This window comes from Schistocerca nitens, chromosome 2, assembly GCF_023898315.1.
Source record: "Schistocerca nitens isolate TAMUIC-IGC-003100 chromosome 2, iqSchNite1.1, whole genome shotgun sequence".
Classification (NCBI taxonomy): Eukaryota; Metazoa; Arthropoda; class Insecta; order Orthoptera; family Acrididae; genus Schistocerca; species Schistocerca nitens.
The window spans coordinates 74,046,007-74,065,261 of record NC_064615.1 but is presented as its reverse complement, the minus strand read 5'-3'; the positions used below and the strand labels follow the sequence as shown (position 1 = coordinate 74,065,261).

The following is a 19,255-nucleotide window of genomic DNA, read 5'->3' as shown; positions in this document are numbered from 1 at the left end:
GATCAATCTAATAATGGATTGCCTCCCAGCTGATGTATCAGGCTCCCTTTTCGTGGACGATTTTACCATCTATTGCAGCGCGCAGCGTACGTGTTTCCTGGAGCGCTGTCTTCAGCGTTCTCTTGACCGTCTTTACTCCTGGAGTGTCGCCAATGGCTTCCGTTTTTCTGCCGAGAAGACGGTCTGTATTAACTTCTGGCACTACAAAGAGTTTCTCCCACCGTCCTTACGACTTGGTCCCGTTGCTCTCCCATTCGTGGAGACAACAAAATTTTTAGGTCTTACATTTGACAGGAAACTTAGTTGGTCTCCACATGTGTCTTATTTGGCTGCCCGTTGTACCCGTTCTCTCAATGTCCTCCGTGTTCTCAGTGGTATGTCGTGGGGAGCGGATCGAACCATCCTACTTCGCCTATATCGGTTGATCGTCCGCTCCAAGCTGGATTATGGGAGCTTCATATACTCCTCTGCACGGGCATCCATCTTACGCCGCCTCAACTCCATACAACATCGGGGTTTACGACTTGCGATCGGAGCGTTTTATACTAGTCCCGTCGAGAGTCTTCATGCTGACGCTGGTGAGTTGCCACTCACCTACCGGCGTGATATACTGCTTTGTCGGTATGCCTGTCGGTTACTGGCAATGCCCGACCACCCGTCTTATCGTTCCTTTTTTGATGACTCTCTCGACAGTCAATACGGGTTGTATGTCTCCGCCCTGCTACCCCCTGGAGTTCGCTTTCGTCGCCTCCTTCAACACCTTAATTTTTCACTCCCTGCCACCTTTCGAGTGGGCGAGAGCCACACGCCACCTTGGCTCCAGGCTCAGGTTCGCGTCCACCTTGACCTCTGCTCGCTCCCGAAGGAGGTTACCCCCGGTTCAGTCTACCACTCCCGTTTTGTCGAACTTCGTTCGAAGTTCATTAATATGACCTGCATTTATACAGATGGCTCTAAGACCTATGACGGGGTCGGGTGTTCTTTTATTGTCGGGGCACAAAGTTTCAAATACCGGCTCCATGGCCATTGTTCGGTCTTCACAGCTGAGCTCTTTGCCCTCTACCAGGCTGTCCTTTACATCTGCCGCCACCGACATTCTGCATATGTCATCTGCTCCGATTCCCTGAGCGCTATCGAGAGCCTCGGTGATCCGTACCCGGTTCACCCTTTCGTGCACCGGATCCAACGCTCTCTTCAGCAGCTGGTGGACGTCGGTTCTCCGGTTAGCTTTATGTGGGTTCCTGGCCATGTTGGTATCCCTGGGAACGAAGCTGCAGATGCCGCGGCCAAGGCTGCGGTCCTCCAGCCTCGGACAGCTTCTTGTTGTGTCCCTTCGTCAGATTGTAGCAGGGTAATTTGTCGGCGCATTGTCTCGCTGTGGCATGCCGATTGGGCTGCACTTCCAGACAACAAGCTTCGGGCCTTGAAAGCTCTTCCCGTGGCATGGACGTCCTCCTCACTCCCTTCTCGGCGGGAGGAGGTAGTTTTGGCCCGGTTGCGAATTGGCCACTGCCGGTTCAGCCATCGCCATCTGCTGACGGCTGCGCTGGTGCCATTCTGCCCATGTGGGCAATTGCTGACGGTCCGCCACATTTTAACGTCGTGTCCGGATTTTAACACCCTGCGTCTTGATCTTGGCCTGCCATGTACTGTAGAAGCCATTTTAGCGGATGACCCACGAGCAGCTGCTCGCGTTCTTCATTTTATCAATTTGACAACCCTCTCAAAGGACATTTGATTATGCTGCTTTCTTTTTTAATCCTATGCCTGTCAGTATGTCTTTCATCGTGTTTTCCGTTTCATTGCTGTTTTAAACTTGTGACTCGCGGTGCATTCCTAAAGTAGTCTGGGCGCTATTGACCGTTGACGTTGTGCGCCCTTAAAAAAAAAAAAAAAAAACACCCAAGGGCGCAGCTCAGTGACTCTGAAAAACTGAAGAAATTGGAAAAACCGTAGGTGCCATAGGAACATCTGAATAAATATAGTGCCCTTGTTTGTTGGAGGATTAATTTGGTGACATTGTACAGCCATGTTTCATCCTTTCCATTCACGGTACTCACGACTTGGCCCTTCTGTAACTCTACACATGTGCCATTTCCCTCGTGGCCTCGTAACAGTGTTCTGTCAGTTTAGCTCAATTTGATGCCATGTTACCTCTGTGAACAGTCTACATATAAATGCATGTTTAACCTTGGCTCTTTGTGGTTCTTACTTGAAGTTTGGCTATGTTTATGGGACTTTGTTTATTCAGACATTCGTACAGCACCTACGGTTTTTATGATTTCTTCAATTTTTTTTAGTATCTTAGATATGCCCTTATTTTATAGTTTGCTTTTTTGGCCTAATCATTTTAACTTGGACCACCGCTTCACAATGTGTTACTTACTTTATTGCTTTTATCATGAATGATGGGACTTGACTATAAATGTTTTTCCTGTATATCACAGTGATTTAAAAGATAATATATGTATACTATTCTTGGCAGCCTTATGTGATTATGATCACTTATTTTCAAGCATTTTTTAAAAAAATTTAAAAATTCGTTATTCCTATTGTAGCTTCCTATGCATGTTTTGCAGTTATCTAGTGGATACAGGGTGGGGACTGATGCAGTTCATGGACAGAGAATTCATATATTAACTTATTCTACATCTAATATCAAATAGTAAAAGTAATGTGTAACTTTATTATGAAAAGGATAGTTGCTACTCACCATATAGCAGAGCTGCTGAGTTGCAGATAGGCACAACAAAAAGACTGTTACAAAAGAAGCTTTCGGCCAATAAGGCCTCTGTCAAAAATATACGGCTCTCTCACACACACACACACACACACACACACACACACGTGCAAACGCAGCTCCCATACGCATGACTGTAGTCTCTGACAGCTGAAGCCACCAGAGCTGGCAGATACTGCAGTGGGGTGTGTGTGTGTGTGTGTGTGTGTGTGTGTGTGTGTGTGTGTGTGTGTGTGTGTGTGTCTATTTTTGACAAAGACGTTGGTGGTGGAAAGCTTATTTTGTGACAGTCTTTTTGTTGTGCCTATCTGCAACTCAGTATCTCCGCTATATGATGAGTAGCAACTATCCTTTTCATTATATTGTTGCATTCCATTCCGGATTTTCCATTGCTTAATACATAACTTTGTTTGCTGTAGTTGCAGTGTCAGTTGCTAACAGTAGATTTGGATGTTGAAATATGTACAGACACAAAGGTTTACAATTCAGTCTGTCTTCAGTACAATTACTATTCCGTAGATGAAGAGCCCTGACCTCTGTGAAAGCCTGTAAATGTTGTGAAGTGGCAAATGCACAAAAGGGACCCTCTACATTTGAGCTTAAGTCGACCTGCCACTGGAGCTCCAGAGGGGCAGTGCTAGCGTATCATCGGCAGTGGCATAAGTGTTCATGGCAGCTCCCTCATGCTGCGGTGGTGGCTGTAGGAAATGGTGGAATGATTGGAGGTGTGCAGGTTTTAAAGTGCAGCTGATCGGATTACCAGCCAAAAGCGCAATTCTGAGGAGTAAATATGTTATTCCTGCTACATAAAAGTCACCTGATTTTTAAGAATGCAACACTGGTCATGATTTAAACAGCCTGAGAGGAAGATTTTTTACTCAATGTTGTTTTAAAGATTTATGCCCCAGTGCAATAAAGAACCCAACAGAAAAAAAATAACTTAGATTGATACCATGGGCAGTACTATTTTTGAAGGCAGTCATCATTTTACTATTGAACAGCCATTGGCTGCAGAAAGAGACAAGTATATGCTTACTCAATTTACAGCAAAGAAAGTAAATTCTAATAGTGCTAAGCTAGCAGGACACCAGTGCTGCCACATCAGTAAGGTTGGTCACAAACTGTTGTGTGTTTGGAGCTTACACTTGCTCAATTCTGAGATTGTCGGTAACACAGACTGTTCATATGATGGACTATATTTGTGCTGTACAAAAGGGAAGATTTTCAAACATTCACTGACAATGTGACTGACTCTTCTTATACAGGGTGTTACAAAAAGGTACGGCCAAACTTTTAGGCAACATTCCTCACACACAAGTAAAGAAAAGATGTTATGTGGACATGTGTCCGGAAACGCTTAATTTCCATGTCAGAGCTCATTTTAGTTTCATCAGTATGTACTGTACTTCCTCGATTCACCACCAGTTGGCACAACTGAAGGAAGATAATGTTGACTTTGGTGCTTGTGTTGACATGCGACTCATTGCTCTACAGTACTAGCATTAAGCACATCAGTACGTAGGATCAACAGGTAAGCGTTCATCACGAACGTGGTTTTGCAGTCAGTGCAATGTTTACAAATGCGGAGTTGGCAGATGCCCATTTGATGTATGGATTAGCACGGGGTAATAGCCGCGGTGCGGTACGTTTGTATCGAGACAGATTTTCAGAACGAAGGTGTCCCGACAGGAAGACGTTCGAACCAATTGATCGGCGTCTTAGGGAGCACGGAACATTCCAGCCTATGACTCGCGACTGGGGAAGACCTAGAACGACGAGGACACCTACAATGGACGAGGCAATTCTTTGTGCAGTGGACGATAATCCTAATGTCAGCATCAGAGAAGTTGCTGCTGTACAAGGTAACATTGACCGCGTCACTGTATGGAGAGTGCTACGGGAGAACCAGTTGTTTCCGTACCATGTACAGCGTGTGCAGGCACTATCCGCAGCTGATTGGCCTCCACGAACACTTCTGTGAATGGGTCATCCAACAATGTGTCAATCCTCATTTCAGTGCAAATGTTCTCTTTACGGATGAGGCTTCATTCCAACGTGATCAAATTGTAAATTTTCACAATCAGCATGTGTGGGCTGACAAGAATCCGCACGCAATTGTGCAATCACGTCATCAACACAGATTTTCTGTGAGCGTTTGGGCAGGCATTGTTGGTGATGTCTTGATTGGGCCCCATGTTCTTCCACCTATGCTCAATGCAGCATGTTATCAAGATTTCATACGGGATACTCTACCTGTGCTGCTAGAACATGTACCGTTATGAGTACTACACAACATGTGCTTCATGCACGATGGAGCTCCTGCACATTTCAGTCGAAGTGTTCGTATGCTTCTCAACAACAGATTCGGTGACCGATGGGTTGGTAGAGGCGGACCAATTCCATGGCCTCCACGCTCTCCTGACCTCAACCCTCTTGCCTTTCATTTATGGGGGCATTTGAAAGCTCTTGTCTACGCAACCCCGGTACCAAATGTAGAGACTCTTCGTGCTTGTATTGTGGACGGCTGTGATACAATACGCCATTCTCCAGGGCTGCATCAGCGCATCAGGGATTCCATGCAACGGAGGGTGGATGCATGTATCCTCGCTAACGGAGGACATTTTGAACATTTCATTGCCATTCCATGATTAATGTGAATTGAAGAGAAGTAATAAAATGAGCTCTAACATGGAAAGTAAGCGTTTCCGGACACATGTCCACAGAACATATTTTCTTTCTTTGTGTGTGAGGAATGTTTCCTGAAAGTTTGGCCGTATCTTTTTGTAATACCCTGTATATGATGGGTGAACCATATGTGTATAAAGAGAACAGGAAGATTAGTATGTATGGAATGAAGTGGATTGAAATGAGGTAAGTATATATTTTTGATACAGGCCAAAGAAAGAAAGAAAGATAAATGAAGTCAAAAGTCAGAAGGTCAATGTGGAGGCTGGCCATGTGGCATCACCCGCTCTGCCTGTGAGTGGACATGTGGCCGCTCCTTCATCCAGGTCTGAGCAGGCACACAGGGGGGGGGGGGGGGGGGGTTTATTAGTGATTGGGAGCTCCAACGTTAGGCAGGTGATGGAGCCCCTTAGGGAAATAGCAGAAAGGTCGGGGAAGAAGGCCAGTGTTCACTCTGTCTGCTTGCCGGGGGTCTCATCCGGGATGTGGAGTAGGCCCTGCCGGCGGCGATAGAGAGCACTGGGTGCACCCAACTGCAAATTGTTGCTCATGTCGGCACCAGTGACTCCTGCCATCTGGGTTCAGAGGTCATCCTCAGTTCATACAGGCGGTTGGCGGAGTTGGTGAAGGCGGAAAGCCTCACTCGCAGGGTGGAATCTGAGCTAACTATTTGTAGTATCGTTCCCAGAATTTATCGCGGTCCTCTGGCTTGGAGCCGAGTGGAAGGCTTAAACCAGAGGCTCAGACGATACTGCGTAGATCTGGGGTGCAAATTTCTCGACCTCCGCTATCGGGTGGAGAAATGTAGGGTCCCCCTGAATAGGTCAACCATGCACTACACGCAGGAAGCGGCTACAAGGGTAAAGGAGTACATGTGGAGTGCACATGTGGGTTTTTTAGGTTAGGGAATTCCCTCCCTAGGCCCAACAAGATGCCTACTGAGACGTGACAAGGTAGTAGTAGGCAAAATGCAACAGGGAATAACAATATTAATGTGCTAATAGTAAACTGCAGGAGCGTCTATAGAAAGGTCCCAGAACTGCTCTCATTAATACACGGTCACAATGGCCACATAGTACTAGGGACAGAAAGTTGGGTGAAACCAGATATAAACAGTAATGAAATCCTAAACTCAGATTGGAATGTATACCGCAGAGACAGGCTGGACAGTGAAGGGGGAGTCATGTTTATAGCAATAAAAAGTGCAATAGTATTGAAGGAAATTGACGGAGATCGGAAATGTGAAATAATTTGGGTGAAGGTCACGGTTAAAGCAGGCTCAAACATGGTAATTAGATGTCTCTATAGGCCCCCTGGCTCAGCAGCTGTTGTGGCAGAGCACCTGAAGGAAAATTAGGAAAATATTTCGAGTAGGTTTCCCAACCATGTTATAGTTCTGGGTGGAGATTTTAATTTGCCAGATATAGACTGGGAGACTCAAATGTTTAGAACGGGTGGCAGGGACAATGAATCCAGTGAATTTTTTTTAAGTGCATTATCTGAAAACTACCTTGAGCAGTCAAACAGAGAACCGACTTGTGGCGATAACATATTAGACCTTATGGTGACAAACAGACCCGAACTATTTGAAGCAGTTAACGCAGAACAGGGAATCAGCGTTCATAAAGCGGTTACTGCGTCGATGATTTAAGTTGTAAATAGAAATATTAAAAAAGGTAGGAAGATTTTTCTGTTTAGCAAAAGTGACAAAAAGCAGATTTCAGAATACTTGATGGTTCAACACAAAAATTTTGTCTCAAGTACAGATAGTGTTGAGCATCAGTGGACAAAGTTCAAAGCCATCGTACAATATGCATTAGATGAGTATGTGCCAAGCAAGATCGTAAGAGATGGAAAAGAGCCACCCTGATACAATAACCAAGTTAGAAAACTGCTGCAGAAGCAAAGGGAACTTCACGGCAAACATAAACATAGCCAAAGCCTTGCAGACAAACAAAAATTATGCGAAGCGAAATGTAGTGTGAGGAGGGCTATGCGAGAGTTTCTTGACTTCCGCAAAGCGTTCGATACAGTTCCCCACAGTTGTTTAATGAACAAAGTGAGAGCATATGGACTATCAGACCAATTGTGTGATTGGATTGAAGAGTTCCTGGATAACAGAACACAGCATGTCATTATCAATGGAGAGAAGTCTTCCGAAGTAAGAATGATTTCAGGTGTGCCGCAGGGGAGTGTCGTAGGACCGTTGCTATTCACAATATACATAAATGACCTTGTGGATAACATCGGAAGTTCACTGAGGCTTTTTGCGGATGATGCTGTGGTATATCAAGAGGTTGTAACAATGGAAAATTATACTGAAATGCAGGAGGATCTGCAATGAATTGACGCATGGTGCAGGGAATGGCAATTGAATCTCAATGTAGACAAGTGTAATGTGCTGAGAATACATAGAAAGAAAGATCCTTTATCATTTAGCTACAACATAGCAGGTCAGCAGCTGGAAGCAGTTAATTCCATAAATTATCTGGGAGTAGGCGTTAGGAGTGATTTAAAATGGAATGATCATATAAAGTTCATCATCGGTAAAGCAGATGCCAGACTGAGAGTCATTGGAAGAATCCTAAGGAAATGCAATCCGAAAACAAATGAAGTAGGTTACAGTACACTTGTTCGCCCACTGCTTGACTATTGCTAACCAGTGTGGGATCCGTACCAGATAGGGTTGATAGAAGAGATAGAGAAGATCCAACGGAGAGCAGCGCACTTCGTTACAGGATCATTTAGTAATCGCAAAAGCATTACGGAGATGGTAGATAAACTCCAGTGAAAGACTCTGCAGGAGAGACGGTCAGTAGCTTGGTACGGACTTTTGTTGAAGTTTCGAGAACATACCTTCACTGAGGAGTCAAGCAGTATATTGCTCCCTCCTATGTATATCTCGTGAAGAAACCATGAGAATAAAATCAGAGAGATTAGAGCCCACACAGAGGCATACCGACAATCTTTCTTTCCACAAACAATACGAGACTGGAATAGAAGGGAGAACCGATGGAGGTACTCAAAGTACCCCCCGCCACACACTGTCAGGTGGCTTGCGGAGTATGGATGTAGATGTAGATGTACTTACAAGAGTTTAACAATATGACTATCTGGTTGGATACAGATATAACTATTATTGGAAGGTATTAGTTGAGATAAAATAATGGTAGGAGTAAAAGTAACCACTCACCGTATAGTTGACTCATTGAGCGGTTTGCAGGCACACAAAGAAGACTGAAAAATTTGTGTACTTTCAGTGTTGTAATTCAGAGGTGATTATTTGAAAAAAAAAAAGAAAATCAGTTGCCGATTGGCCATGATAGTGACTGAAAATGATGTTCCACACAATAAAAATTGCTGTTTCTCTACTTGTGCCTTTTCTGTTTATGTGCTCCCCTTTCCACATACCCATACTTTGTGTATATGATATATGTGTATGTCATTACGGCACAAGTGAATCCTTTTCCCCAAAACAGTTCACTTTTTCATAAACCACTTGTACTCTGTTCTGTTTTTTATCTAAGTCTTTTCCCATACTCTGTCCTATGTTATTCTCTCTCGACAAATTCACTCAGGACACTTACATATGAGTAAAATTAACTGTAATATAAGTTTTTTTTTTTTACACTTTACTAAAATGCCTGAAAGAGTGCGCAGGATGATTGGTGAAAGGCAGTCAAAAATAAAAATTAGCAGTATTTCCTATATTTGAATAGTTTTTTTAATCTTTCAAATTATTTTATTTTTTTCCAATTTGTTTGCTACATTTGAATAGACACGTGATCATATCTTAATGTACATTAACAGAAGACGTTGGTTGTTCCTCATTTCACAGTCTGAACAACCATATGTCACCACTTTGCATTTGTTCCAAAGCTTATCCTGGCTTGCTCTTTTGAAAGACTGAGCAAGCCTTGTAAATCAACTTTCATACTTACAGTATGGAATAAATTGATACACATTTTTACAGGCATTTGAAAGTACGCACCATCCACTGGGAGCTTTGCTAACTGATATAACAACTGCTTACACGGCAACATATGGGGGTGTAAGAGTCCACCCACTCCTTCTCAATCATGCCGTGGATGAGCTGCATTCCATCACTGCACGTGTTTATGAGATAGTAAGACTTCTCTTCCCAGCCCTCCCAAGTTATGGGAAGGAACTTGTGCTGGAAGGCAAAATGGAGCTTGAGTGGTAATTATATATAGTATTTGCCCATTTACATGATTTCCTAAGGTAGTTGTGTGTGGGGTGGGGGAGAGGACGGTGGCAGGGGGGGGGGTGGTTGGGGGGTGACATTGGGCACTCTCCTTTATACTTAAGGATGTATCTATTATAATCTTAAATAATTTTCAGTGTGTCTTGTAATGCACTGTAGCATCATATCAGAGCTGTTTCTGACTGACAGATAAAGTTTTCTTTTTGACTTACATGATACCTTTTTAATCAAACAATGTATGGCCTTTCTTTTAAAAAAAACTTTGATCTAGTCAGTGTTACTTCATGGAGACCACAGCTTTCATGTATGGTAAGGATATTATTATTAAATGTACTGTATTTTTCAATGTCTTGAGCACTGTATCCTCAAGTAGTTTCTTACAATAATCAATGCTTTTTGCTTACTGACTATCCCATGAACTCAGTTATAGTAGATTTTATATCCTGATCAGTATTAACCTTTAATATATGGTCCAAGAAATCACAGGTTGCTGGTTTTAATATAATTGGATTGACAAAAAGTCTACTGACCAGGTGATGGCAAGAGAAAAGTCACTGGCTCTGAAAGCTTGCACATTTCCTTAACTTTTTTGTGTGCTTTCTTCTGCCAACACTTGGAAAGTAAGTTTTTTTGTCCATCCAATCAAATTATATTTTCAAAAATTAATAACTTTTATTGACTATTGCTTTTGTAATATACTGTAGTTCATTATACCTTTCTATAAAAATATTACCAGTGGCTGTTTTTGAGCAGTTAGTTACCGTGGCTCTTAAGTTTACAATAGGAGTGACGCTGAATGATATTTACTAATTGCAATAAACTCTTACTGGAAGAGATTTTAAGAAAATCTGTATTAAAACAACCAGCAGCCACTGTTTCTTTGTTTGTTACTGTTAAATAGGCCAATTGAGCTTCAAGGTGATTTGCAAACAGATAAAAATACCCATAGGTGCTTGGTACACACCTACTATTATAAAGGATTTATTATTAAATTCTTCTTCTATCCCATATCCTTCAGTATACTACATCAAGCGAAATTTATGAATAGCTGTGTTCTTAAGATATGAGTCAAATTGTTATTATTAGATGAAACATAGTGCTTTCTAAGAATGATGTAGGAATGCTTGCCAAATGAGAAAACTACTACATAATGGCACCATCTAGAATACCAACAGAATATGCTGTTGCTAATATCAAAATTGGAATCTGTCTTTTCATCTAAACCAGCTGCAAATGAAATACACATGGAAGTACTTCAAATATTAGGAACAATCTTATGAACAGTAAGTTAATGAAAGATAAGAAGAGAGCACTCAGAGATTTAAATTCAGACAAAAACGTTTTTATTCTTCCTGTGTATAATATTAGTACTACAGGGTTAATGAGGAAAGAAGACAATCACAGCAAAACCCAACACATATCGGATTCAGGAAGATTCATTGAGCTTAAAGATCATCTCACATTTGCCATGCTCAAAGCAACCAAGAGGATAATTAAAGCCACTTTGATTTCACACATTGATAAGAAGTGTGTCATCCAGTTATAACCATTACAACCAAGACAGTGCAACATTCACACATCTGGCATTCCATTAGGACCTACTGTTAGTGGTATTGATTACGCAGTCTGTGGGAATGTCAAATACTTGAACACTCTCCTAAAGTCATTAGTAGGAAAAACTGACACTTATTTGAACGTTTCTGTTCATTTTATCATAAAATTAAAATCTCTCTGTTTGAGTCTCAGAGATATTATGGTCAGTTTTAATGTTGTATCACTGTTTACTATGATACCTCTGAAAGAGTTGTTGTCATAGTTGGAATGTATTTTCACACAGAAGATGAAAAATATCTTTAAATACTGTCACACATGAACTTACTTTCATTGGAATAACCAGTTCTATTAGCAAACTCACGGTGTGTCTATCGGGAACCCACTTGGCACATTTGAAGCAAGTTTGTATATGGAAAAATGTGAAGAAACAGCCCTTCAGATAGCCAAGGAAAAATCTGCTTTTTGGTTTCAGTGTGTTAATGGCATTTTTATTTTATGGCCTCATGGGGAAAATTACCTCTAATAATTTGTAAATTTTATACATGATGTTAATTCTTATATAAAGTTATAGCGGAAAAAAGGAAAGGAGATCAGATTTCTCTGTTTCGATGTACAGGTTTTCAGAAAATCTGACAGAACTTTTGGGCACAATGTCTACAGAAAATGCACTGATTTGAATCGGTAAGTTCACAAAGACCTTCATCATCTCAAGCATGAAAAAGGAATACTTAAGACATTAGCGGACTGAGCTAGAGGAATTTGAAAGCCATGGTGCTTGGAAGACGAGCTAATCATTTAAGAATTACTTTAGGAAGAAAGAAATATATCGCTACAGCCTAAAAAATCTGCAGCGTCTAGTGAAATAGAACCAGCTAAAGCAAAAGTTTTTCTCTCGCACATAAAAATGGTGACAGATTATATCATCAGAGTGTGGCGTGGTACTGACACAGTGTTTAAACCAAAAATAAAGGTGAATTAGTATTTGCCCACCACTTGCCAGTATGGCAGTATAGAAAATTCCATGCACATGTGGTCAAGGGTACATAGGAACTACTGAAAGAAGCGTGAGTGAATACCCAGCTTAAAGAACACAGAGAAAGAACACAAATAAATTGGCAGTTGCACGTCATGCACTGGGACCAAGGAACCACCGTATTCAGTTCTCAGATACTAAAGTTTCATCAAGACTCAAGTATTACTATGCTAATATGTATATGGGGAGGCTTGCGTGCCTCAGCGATACAGATGGCCGTACCGTAGGTGCAACCACAACGGAGGGGTATCTGTTGAGAGGCCAGACAAACATGTGGTTCCTGAAGAGGGGCAACAGCCTTTTCAGTAGTTGCAGGGGCAACAGTCTGGATGATTGACTGATCTGGCCCTGTAACAATAACCAAAACGGCCTTGCTGTTGTGGTACTGCGAACGGCTGAAAGCAAGGGGAAACTACAGCTGTAAATTTTCCTGAGGACATGCAGCTTTACTGTATGATTAAATGATGATGGCGTCCCCTTGGGTAAAATATTCCGGAGGTAAAATAGTCCCCCATTCGGATCTCCGGGCAGGGACTACTCAGGAGGACGTCGATATCAGAAGAAAGAAAACTGGCGTTCTATGGATCGGAGTGTGGAATGTCAGATCCCTTAATCGGGCAGGTAGGTTAGAAAATTTAAAAAGGGAAATGGATAGGTTAAAGTTAGATATAGTGGGAATTAGTGAAGTTCGGTGGCAGGAGGAACAAGACTTTTGGTCAGGTGAATACAGGGTTATAACTACAAAATCAAATAGGGGTAATGCAGGAGTAGGTTTAATAATGAATAAAAAAATAGGTTAGCTACTACAAACAGCATAGTGAACCCATTATTGTGGCCAAGATAGACACGAAGCCCACGCCCACTACAGTAGTACAAGTTTATATGCCAACTAGCTCTGCAGATGATGAAGAAATTGATGAAATGTATGACGAGATAAAAGAAATTATTCAGGTAGTGAAGGGAGACGAAAATTTAATAGTCATGGGATTCGTCAGTAGGAAAAGGGAGAGAAGGAAACATAGTAGGTGAATATGGATTGGGGGGAAGAAATGAAAGAGGAAGCCGCCTTGTAGAATTTTGCACAGAGCATAACTTAATCATAACTAACACTTGGTTCAAGAATCATAAAAGAAGGTTGTATACCTGGAAGAATCCTGGAGATACTAAAAGGTATCAGATAGATTATATAATGGTAAGACAGAGATTTAGGAACCAGGTTTTAAATTGTAAGACATTTCCAGGGGCAGATGTGGATTCTGACCACAATCTATTGGTTATGAGCTGCAGATTGAAACTGAAGAAACTGCAAAAAGGTGGGAGTTTAAGGAGATGGGACCTGGATAAACTGAAAGTACCAGAGGTTGTAGAGAGTTTCAGGGAGGGCATAAGGGAACAATTGACAGGAATGGGGGAAAGAAATACAGTAGAAGAAGAATGGGTAGCTCTGAGGGATGAAGTAGTGAAGGCAGCAGACGATCAAGTAGGTAAAAAGACGAGGGCTAATAGAAATCCTTGGGTAACAGAAGAAATATTGAATTTAATTGATGAAAGGAGAGAATATAAAAATGCAGTAAATGAAGCAGGCAAAAAGGAATACAAACGTCTCAAAAATGAGATCGACAGGAAGTGCAAAATGGCTAAGCAGGGATGGCTAGAGGACAAATGTAAGGATGTAGAGTCTTGTCTCACTAGGGGTAAGATAGATACTGCCTACAGGAAAATTAAAGAGACCTTTGGAGAGAAGAGAACCACTTGTATGAATATCAAGAGCTCAGATGGCAACCCAGTTCTAAGCAAAGAAGGGAAGGCAGAAAGGTGGAAGGAGTGTATAGAGGGTTTATACAAGGGCAATGTACTTGAGGACAATATTATGGAAATGGAAGAGGATGTAGATGAAGACGAAATGGGAGATAAGATACTGCGTGAAGAGTTTGACAGAGCACTGAAAGACCTGAGTCGAAACAAGGCCCCCGGAGTAGACAAACATTCCATTAGAACTACTGATGGCCTTGGGAGAGCCAATCATGACAAAACTCTACCATCTGGTGAGCAAGATGTATGAGACAGGCGAAATACCCTCAGACTTCAAGAAGAATATAATAATTCCAATCCCAAAGAAAGCAGGTGTTGACAGATGTGAAAATTACCGAACTATCAGTTTAATAAGTCACAGCTTCAAAATACTAACGCAAATTCTTTACAGACGAATGGAAAAACTGGTAGAAGCGGACCTCGGGGAAGATCAGTTTGGATGCCGTAGAAATGTTGGAACACGTGAGGCAATACCAACCTTACGACTTATCTTAGAAGAAAGATTAAGAAAAGGCAAACCTACGTTTCTAGCATTTGTAGACTTAGAGAAAGCTTTTGACAATGTTGACTGGAATACTCTCTTTCAAATTCTGAAGGTGGCAGGGGTAAAATACAGGGAGCGAAAGGCTATTTACAATTTGTACAGAAACCAGATGGCAGTTATAAGAGTCGAGGGGCATGAAAGGGAAGCAGTGGTTGGGAAAGGAGTGAGACAGGGTTGTAGCCTCTCCCCGATGTTATTCAATCTGTATATTGAGAAAGCAGTAAAGGAAACAAAAGAAAAAATCGGAGTAGGTATTAAAATTCATGGAGAAGAAGTAAAAACTTTGAGGTTCGCCGATGACATTGTAATTCTGTCAGAGACAGCAAAGGACTTGGAAGAGCTGTTGAACGGAATGGACAGTGTCTTGAAAGGAGGATATAAGATGAACATCAACAAAAGCAAAACAAGGATAATGGAATGTAGTCAAATTAAATCGGGTGATGCTGAGGGAATTAGATTAGGAAATGAGACATTTAAAGTAGTAAAGGAGTTTTGCTATTTAGGGAGTAAAATAACTGATGATGGTCGAAGTAGAGAGGATATAAAATGTAGACTGGCAATGGCAAGGAAATCGTTTCTGAAGAAGAAAAATTGTTAACATCGAGTATAGATTTAAGTGTCAGGAAGTCGTTTCTGAAAGTATTTGTATGGAGTGTAGCCATGTATGGAAGTGAAACATGGACGATAAATAGTTTGGACAAGAAGAGAATAGAAGCTTTCGAAATGTGGTGCTACAGAAGAATGCTGAAGATAAGGTGGGTAGATCACGTAACTAATGAGGAGGTATTGAATAGGATTGGGGAGAAGAGAAGTTTGTGGCACAACTTGACTAGAAGAAGGGATCGGTTGGTAGGACATGTTTTGAGGCATCAAGGAATCACAAATTTAGCATTGGAGGGCAGCGTGGAGGGTAAAAATCGTAGAGGGAGACCAAGAGATGAATACACTAAGCAGATTCAGAAGGATGTAGGTTGCAGTAAGTACTGGGAGATGAAGAAGCTTGCACAGGATAGAGTAGCATGGAGAGCTGCATCAAACCAGTCTCAGGACTGAAGACCACAACAACAAACAACAATATGTACACACAGGCCATAGAAATTCTAAAGCAACTTCAACAGGAAAAAAAGCAAGACTTAAGTGAAACAAATTGTGGGCTTTACATAAAATAAAGCAAACACTGCCAACGCCATTGCTATACAAATACCATAATACACATCTGCATGACTCCAAAATATTTGGCAACAGTTGGATGACTGCTAGCTAGGAGGACATAACAGGCCTCAGAACATAGCTTAATGCCCCTAAAACCAGTGTCACCAAGAGTGCTTTTTTTCATATTTAAAATTCTTCAATACAATCCTCCAGGAAATAATTTGGTTACAAAACATCATTTCGTGTGATGTAATTGAAATAAAATTGTGAAGGCTGCCGTAAACGCTTTGTAAAACAAACAGGGCAACTTCACTCTTTGTTTTTCCAGAAGTGTGTTATATAACTATGAAAACATCAAATTTTTGACAAAATAATGTAATTGGATAGATAAAAAATCTACTCACCAAGCAGTGGCAGAACACACACATAAAAGGTGGTTGTAATCAGGCAAACTTTCGGAGCCAGTGGTTCGATCTTCAGGCAGAAGGGTTGAATGGGAAGGAAGTAGAGTTAAGGAAAAGGACTGGAGAGATCTAGGAAAAGGAGTAGATTTGGGGCAAGTCACACAGAACAGCAGGTCAGGGGAGATTTACTGCACGGGATGAGAAGGAAAGACTGATTGTTGGGGACTGCATTTGACAAGATTTGAAAACCTGAAAGCTTAAAGGTGGAAGACAGGGTAATATGTAAGACAGAGATTACTGCTTAAACATCAATCATGAGTTAATAAGAGTGAAAAGCTAAGTGCATTGTACGTAATAAAGGCGGGTAAGACAATGAAAGCTGTAGAAAGCTAAAACAGAGTGAAGACAAGAGTACGAGGTGCATTCAAGTTCTAAGGCCTCCGATTTTTTTTCTAATTAACTACTCACCCGAAATCGATGAAACTGGCGTTACTTCTCGACGTAATTGCCCTGCAGACGTACACATTTTTCACAACGCTGACGCCATGATTCCATGGCAGTGGCGAAGGCTTCTTTAGGAGTCCGTTTTGACCACTGGAAAATTGCTGAGGCAATAGCAACACGGCTGATGAATGTGCGGCCATGGAGAGTGTCTTTCATTGTTGGAAAAAGCCAAAAGTCACTAGGAGCCAGGTCAGGTGAGTAGGGAGCATCAGGAATCACTTCAAAGTTGTTATCACGAAGAAACTGTTGCGTAACGTTAGCTCGATGTGCGGGTGCGTTGTCTTGGTGAAACAGCACACGTGCAGCCCTTCCCGGACGTTTTTGTTGCAGTGCAGGAAGGAATTTGTTCTTCAAAACATTTTCGTAGGATGCACCTGTTACCATAGTGCCCTTTGGAACGCAATGGGTAAGGATTACGCCCTCGCTGTCTCAGAACATGGACACCATCATTTTTTCAGCACTGGCGGTTACTCGAAATTTTTTTGGTGGCGGTGAATCTGTGTGCTTCCATTGAGCTGACTGGCGCTTTGTTTCTGGATTGAAAAATGGCATCCATGTCTCATCCATTGTCACAACCGACAAAAAGAAAGTCCCATTCATGCTGTCGTTGCGCATCAACATTGCTTGGCAACATGCCACACGGGCAGCCATGTGGTCGTCCGTCAGCATTCGTGGCACCCACCTGGATGACACTTTTCGCATTTTCAGGTTGTCATGCAGGATTGTGTGCACAGAACCCACAGAAATGCGAACTCTGGAGGTGATCTGTTCAACAGTCATTCAGCGATCCCCCAAAACAATTCTCTCCACTTTCTCGATCGTGTCGTCAGACCGGCTTGTGCGAGCTTGAGGTTGTTTCAGTTTGTTGTCACACGATGTTCTGCCTTCATTAAACTGTCGCACCCACGAACGCACTTTCGACACATCCATAACTCCATCACCACATGCCTCCTTCAACTGTCGATGAATTTCAATTGGTTTCACACCACGCAAATTCAGAAAACGGATGATTGCACGCTGTTCAAGTAAGTGAAACGTCGCCATTGTAAGTATTTAAAACAGTTCTCATTCTCGCCGCTGGCGGTAAAATTCAATCTGCTGTATGGTGCTGCCATCTCTGGGACGTATTGACAATGAACGCGGCCTCATTTTAAAACAATGCGCATGTTTCTATCTCTTTCAAGTCTGAAGAAAAAAAATCGGAGGCCTTAGAACTTGAATGCACCTCATAGTTGCTGCGAAGAAATGTAGAGATGGAAGGAATTAATGTAAATTAAGGCCAGGTGGGTGGCGAGAACAAAGGACATGTTGTAGCACTAGTTCCCATTTGTGGAGTTCTGAGAAACTGGTGTCTGGGGAAGAATTCAGATGGTGCGTGTGGTGAATCAGGCACCAAGGTCACGATTGTCATGTTGTAGAGCATGCTCTGCAACAGCATATTGCATGTTGCCAGTATACACCCTCTGCCTATGCCCATTCATTCTAATTGATAATTTGGTGGTAGTCAAGCCACTGTAAATTATCCACATTCCCAATCATCCTGGCTGTCCTATACTTGCTGGCTTCAAAGCATCCACCAAATGCATATCTGCCTTAGTTGATCAGCACCTGCAACCCATAGTACAAATACTCCCCTCCTATATCAAAGATACCAACCATTTCTTAGATCATCTGAAATCCATGCCTGTCCCAGTCTCATCACACATCTTGCTTGTCACCATGGATGCCATCTCCCTTTATACCAATATCCCCCACGTACATGGTCGGTCTGCTGCTGAACACTTCCCCAGCCAGCCCGACCTATGACATCCTCCCTACTCACTTTAATCAACCTTATACTTACCAACAACTACTTCACCTTTGAAGGGCAGACTTACAAGCAGTTCAGGGGTACGACCATGGGAACCAGGGTGGCACCTTCCTATGCCAATGTTTTCATGGCTCACTTGGAGGGGGCTTTCGTGGGATCCATAAGTCTTCAGATCCTCATTTGTTTTAGGTACATTGATGACATCTTTACCATATAGACTCATGGTGAGATTGACCTGTTAAAATTCCTGGAATTTCTGAATACCTTCTCCCAATTACATTTTACATGGTCCTATTCCGAACCTCGTGCCCCTTTCCTTGATGTTGATTCTGTCCTCACCAAACGCCAGCTACACACTTCTGTCCACATTAAACCTATCAACAAACAACAGTACTTACATTTTGACAGTTGCCATCCCTTCCATGTCAAAAGTTTCCTCCCATACAGCCTTGGCATTTGAGGCAAACGTATTTGTTCAGATGCAGACTCTTTACAGCAATACAACATCAATCTCACCTCTGCCTTCACTGCACATAATTACACCACCAGTCTTCTAGTTCAGAAGCAGATTGCCTGGGCCATCACATCCAATCATGGTACTGCTAATCCCTCCAAAAAACAACTTTGGATCATACCACTGGTGACTCAGTAATATTCTGGTCTGGAATGTATTAATCATCTACTTTGACAGGACCATAACTTCTTAAAAACATGCCCTGAAATGAGATCCATTCTGTCTGAAGTCTTGCCCTCCACACTTAGAATAGCTTTCCGTTGCCCTCCTAATCTCCG

General features: G+C 42.1%; 1 protein-coding gene across 1 annotated transcript in view; it reads left to right on the top strand.

Annotated features, from left to right (window-relative positions):
- The window catches only part of LOC126235735 (alsin), a 234,067-nt gene that overhangs the window by 195,155 nt on the left and 19,657 nt on the right, over positions 1–19,255 (top strand). The window contains exon 10 of the mRNA XM_049944514.1: positions 9,399–9,625. Coding sequence (XP_049800471.1) covers positions 9,399–9,625 — 227 coding nt within the window. The remainder of the gene's footprint in view (positions 1–9,398; positions 9,626–19,255) is intronic.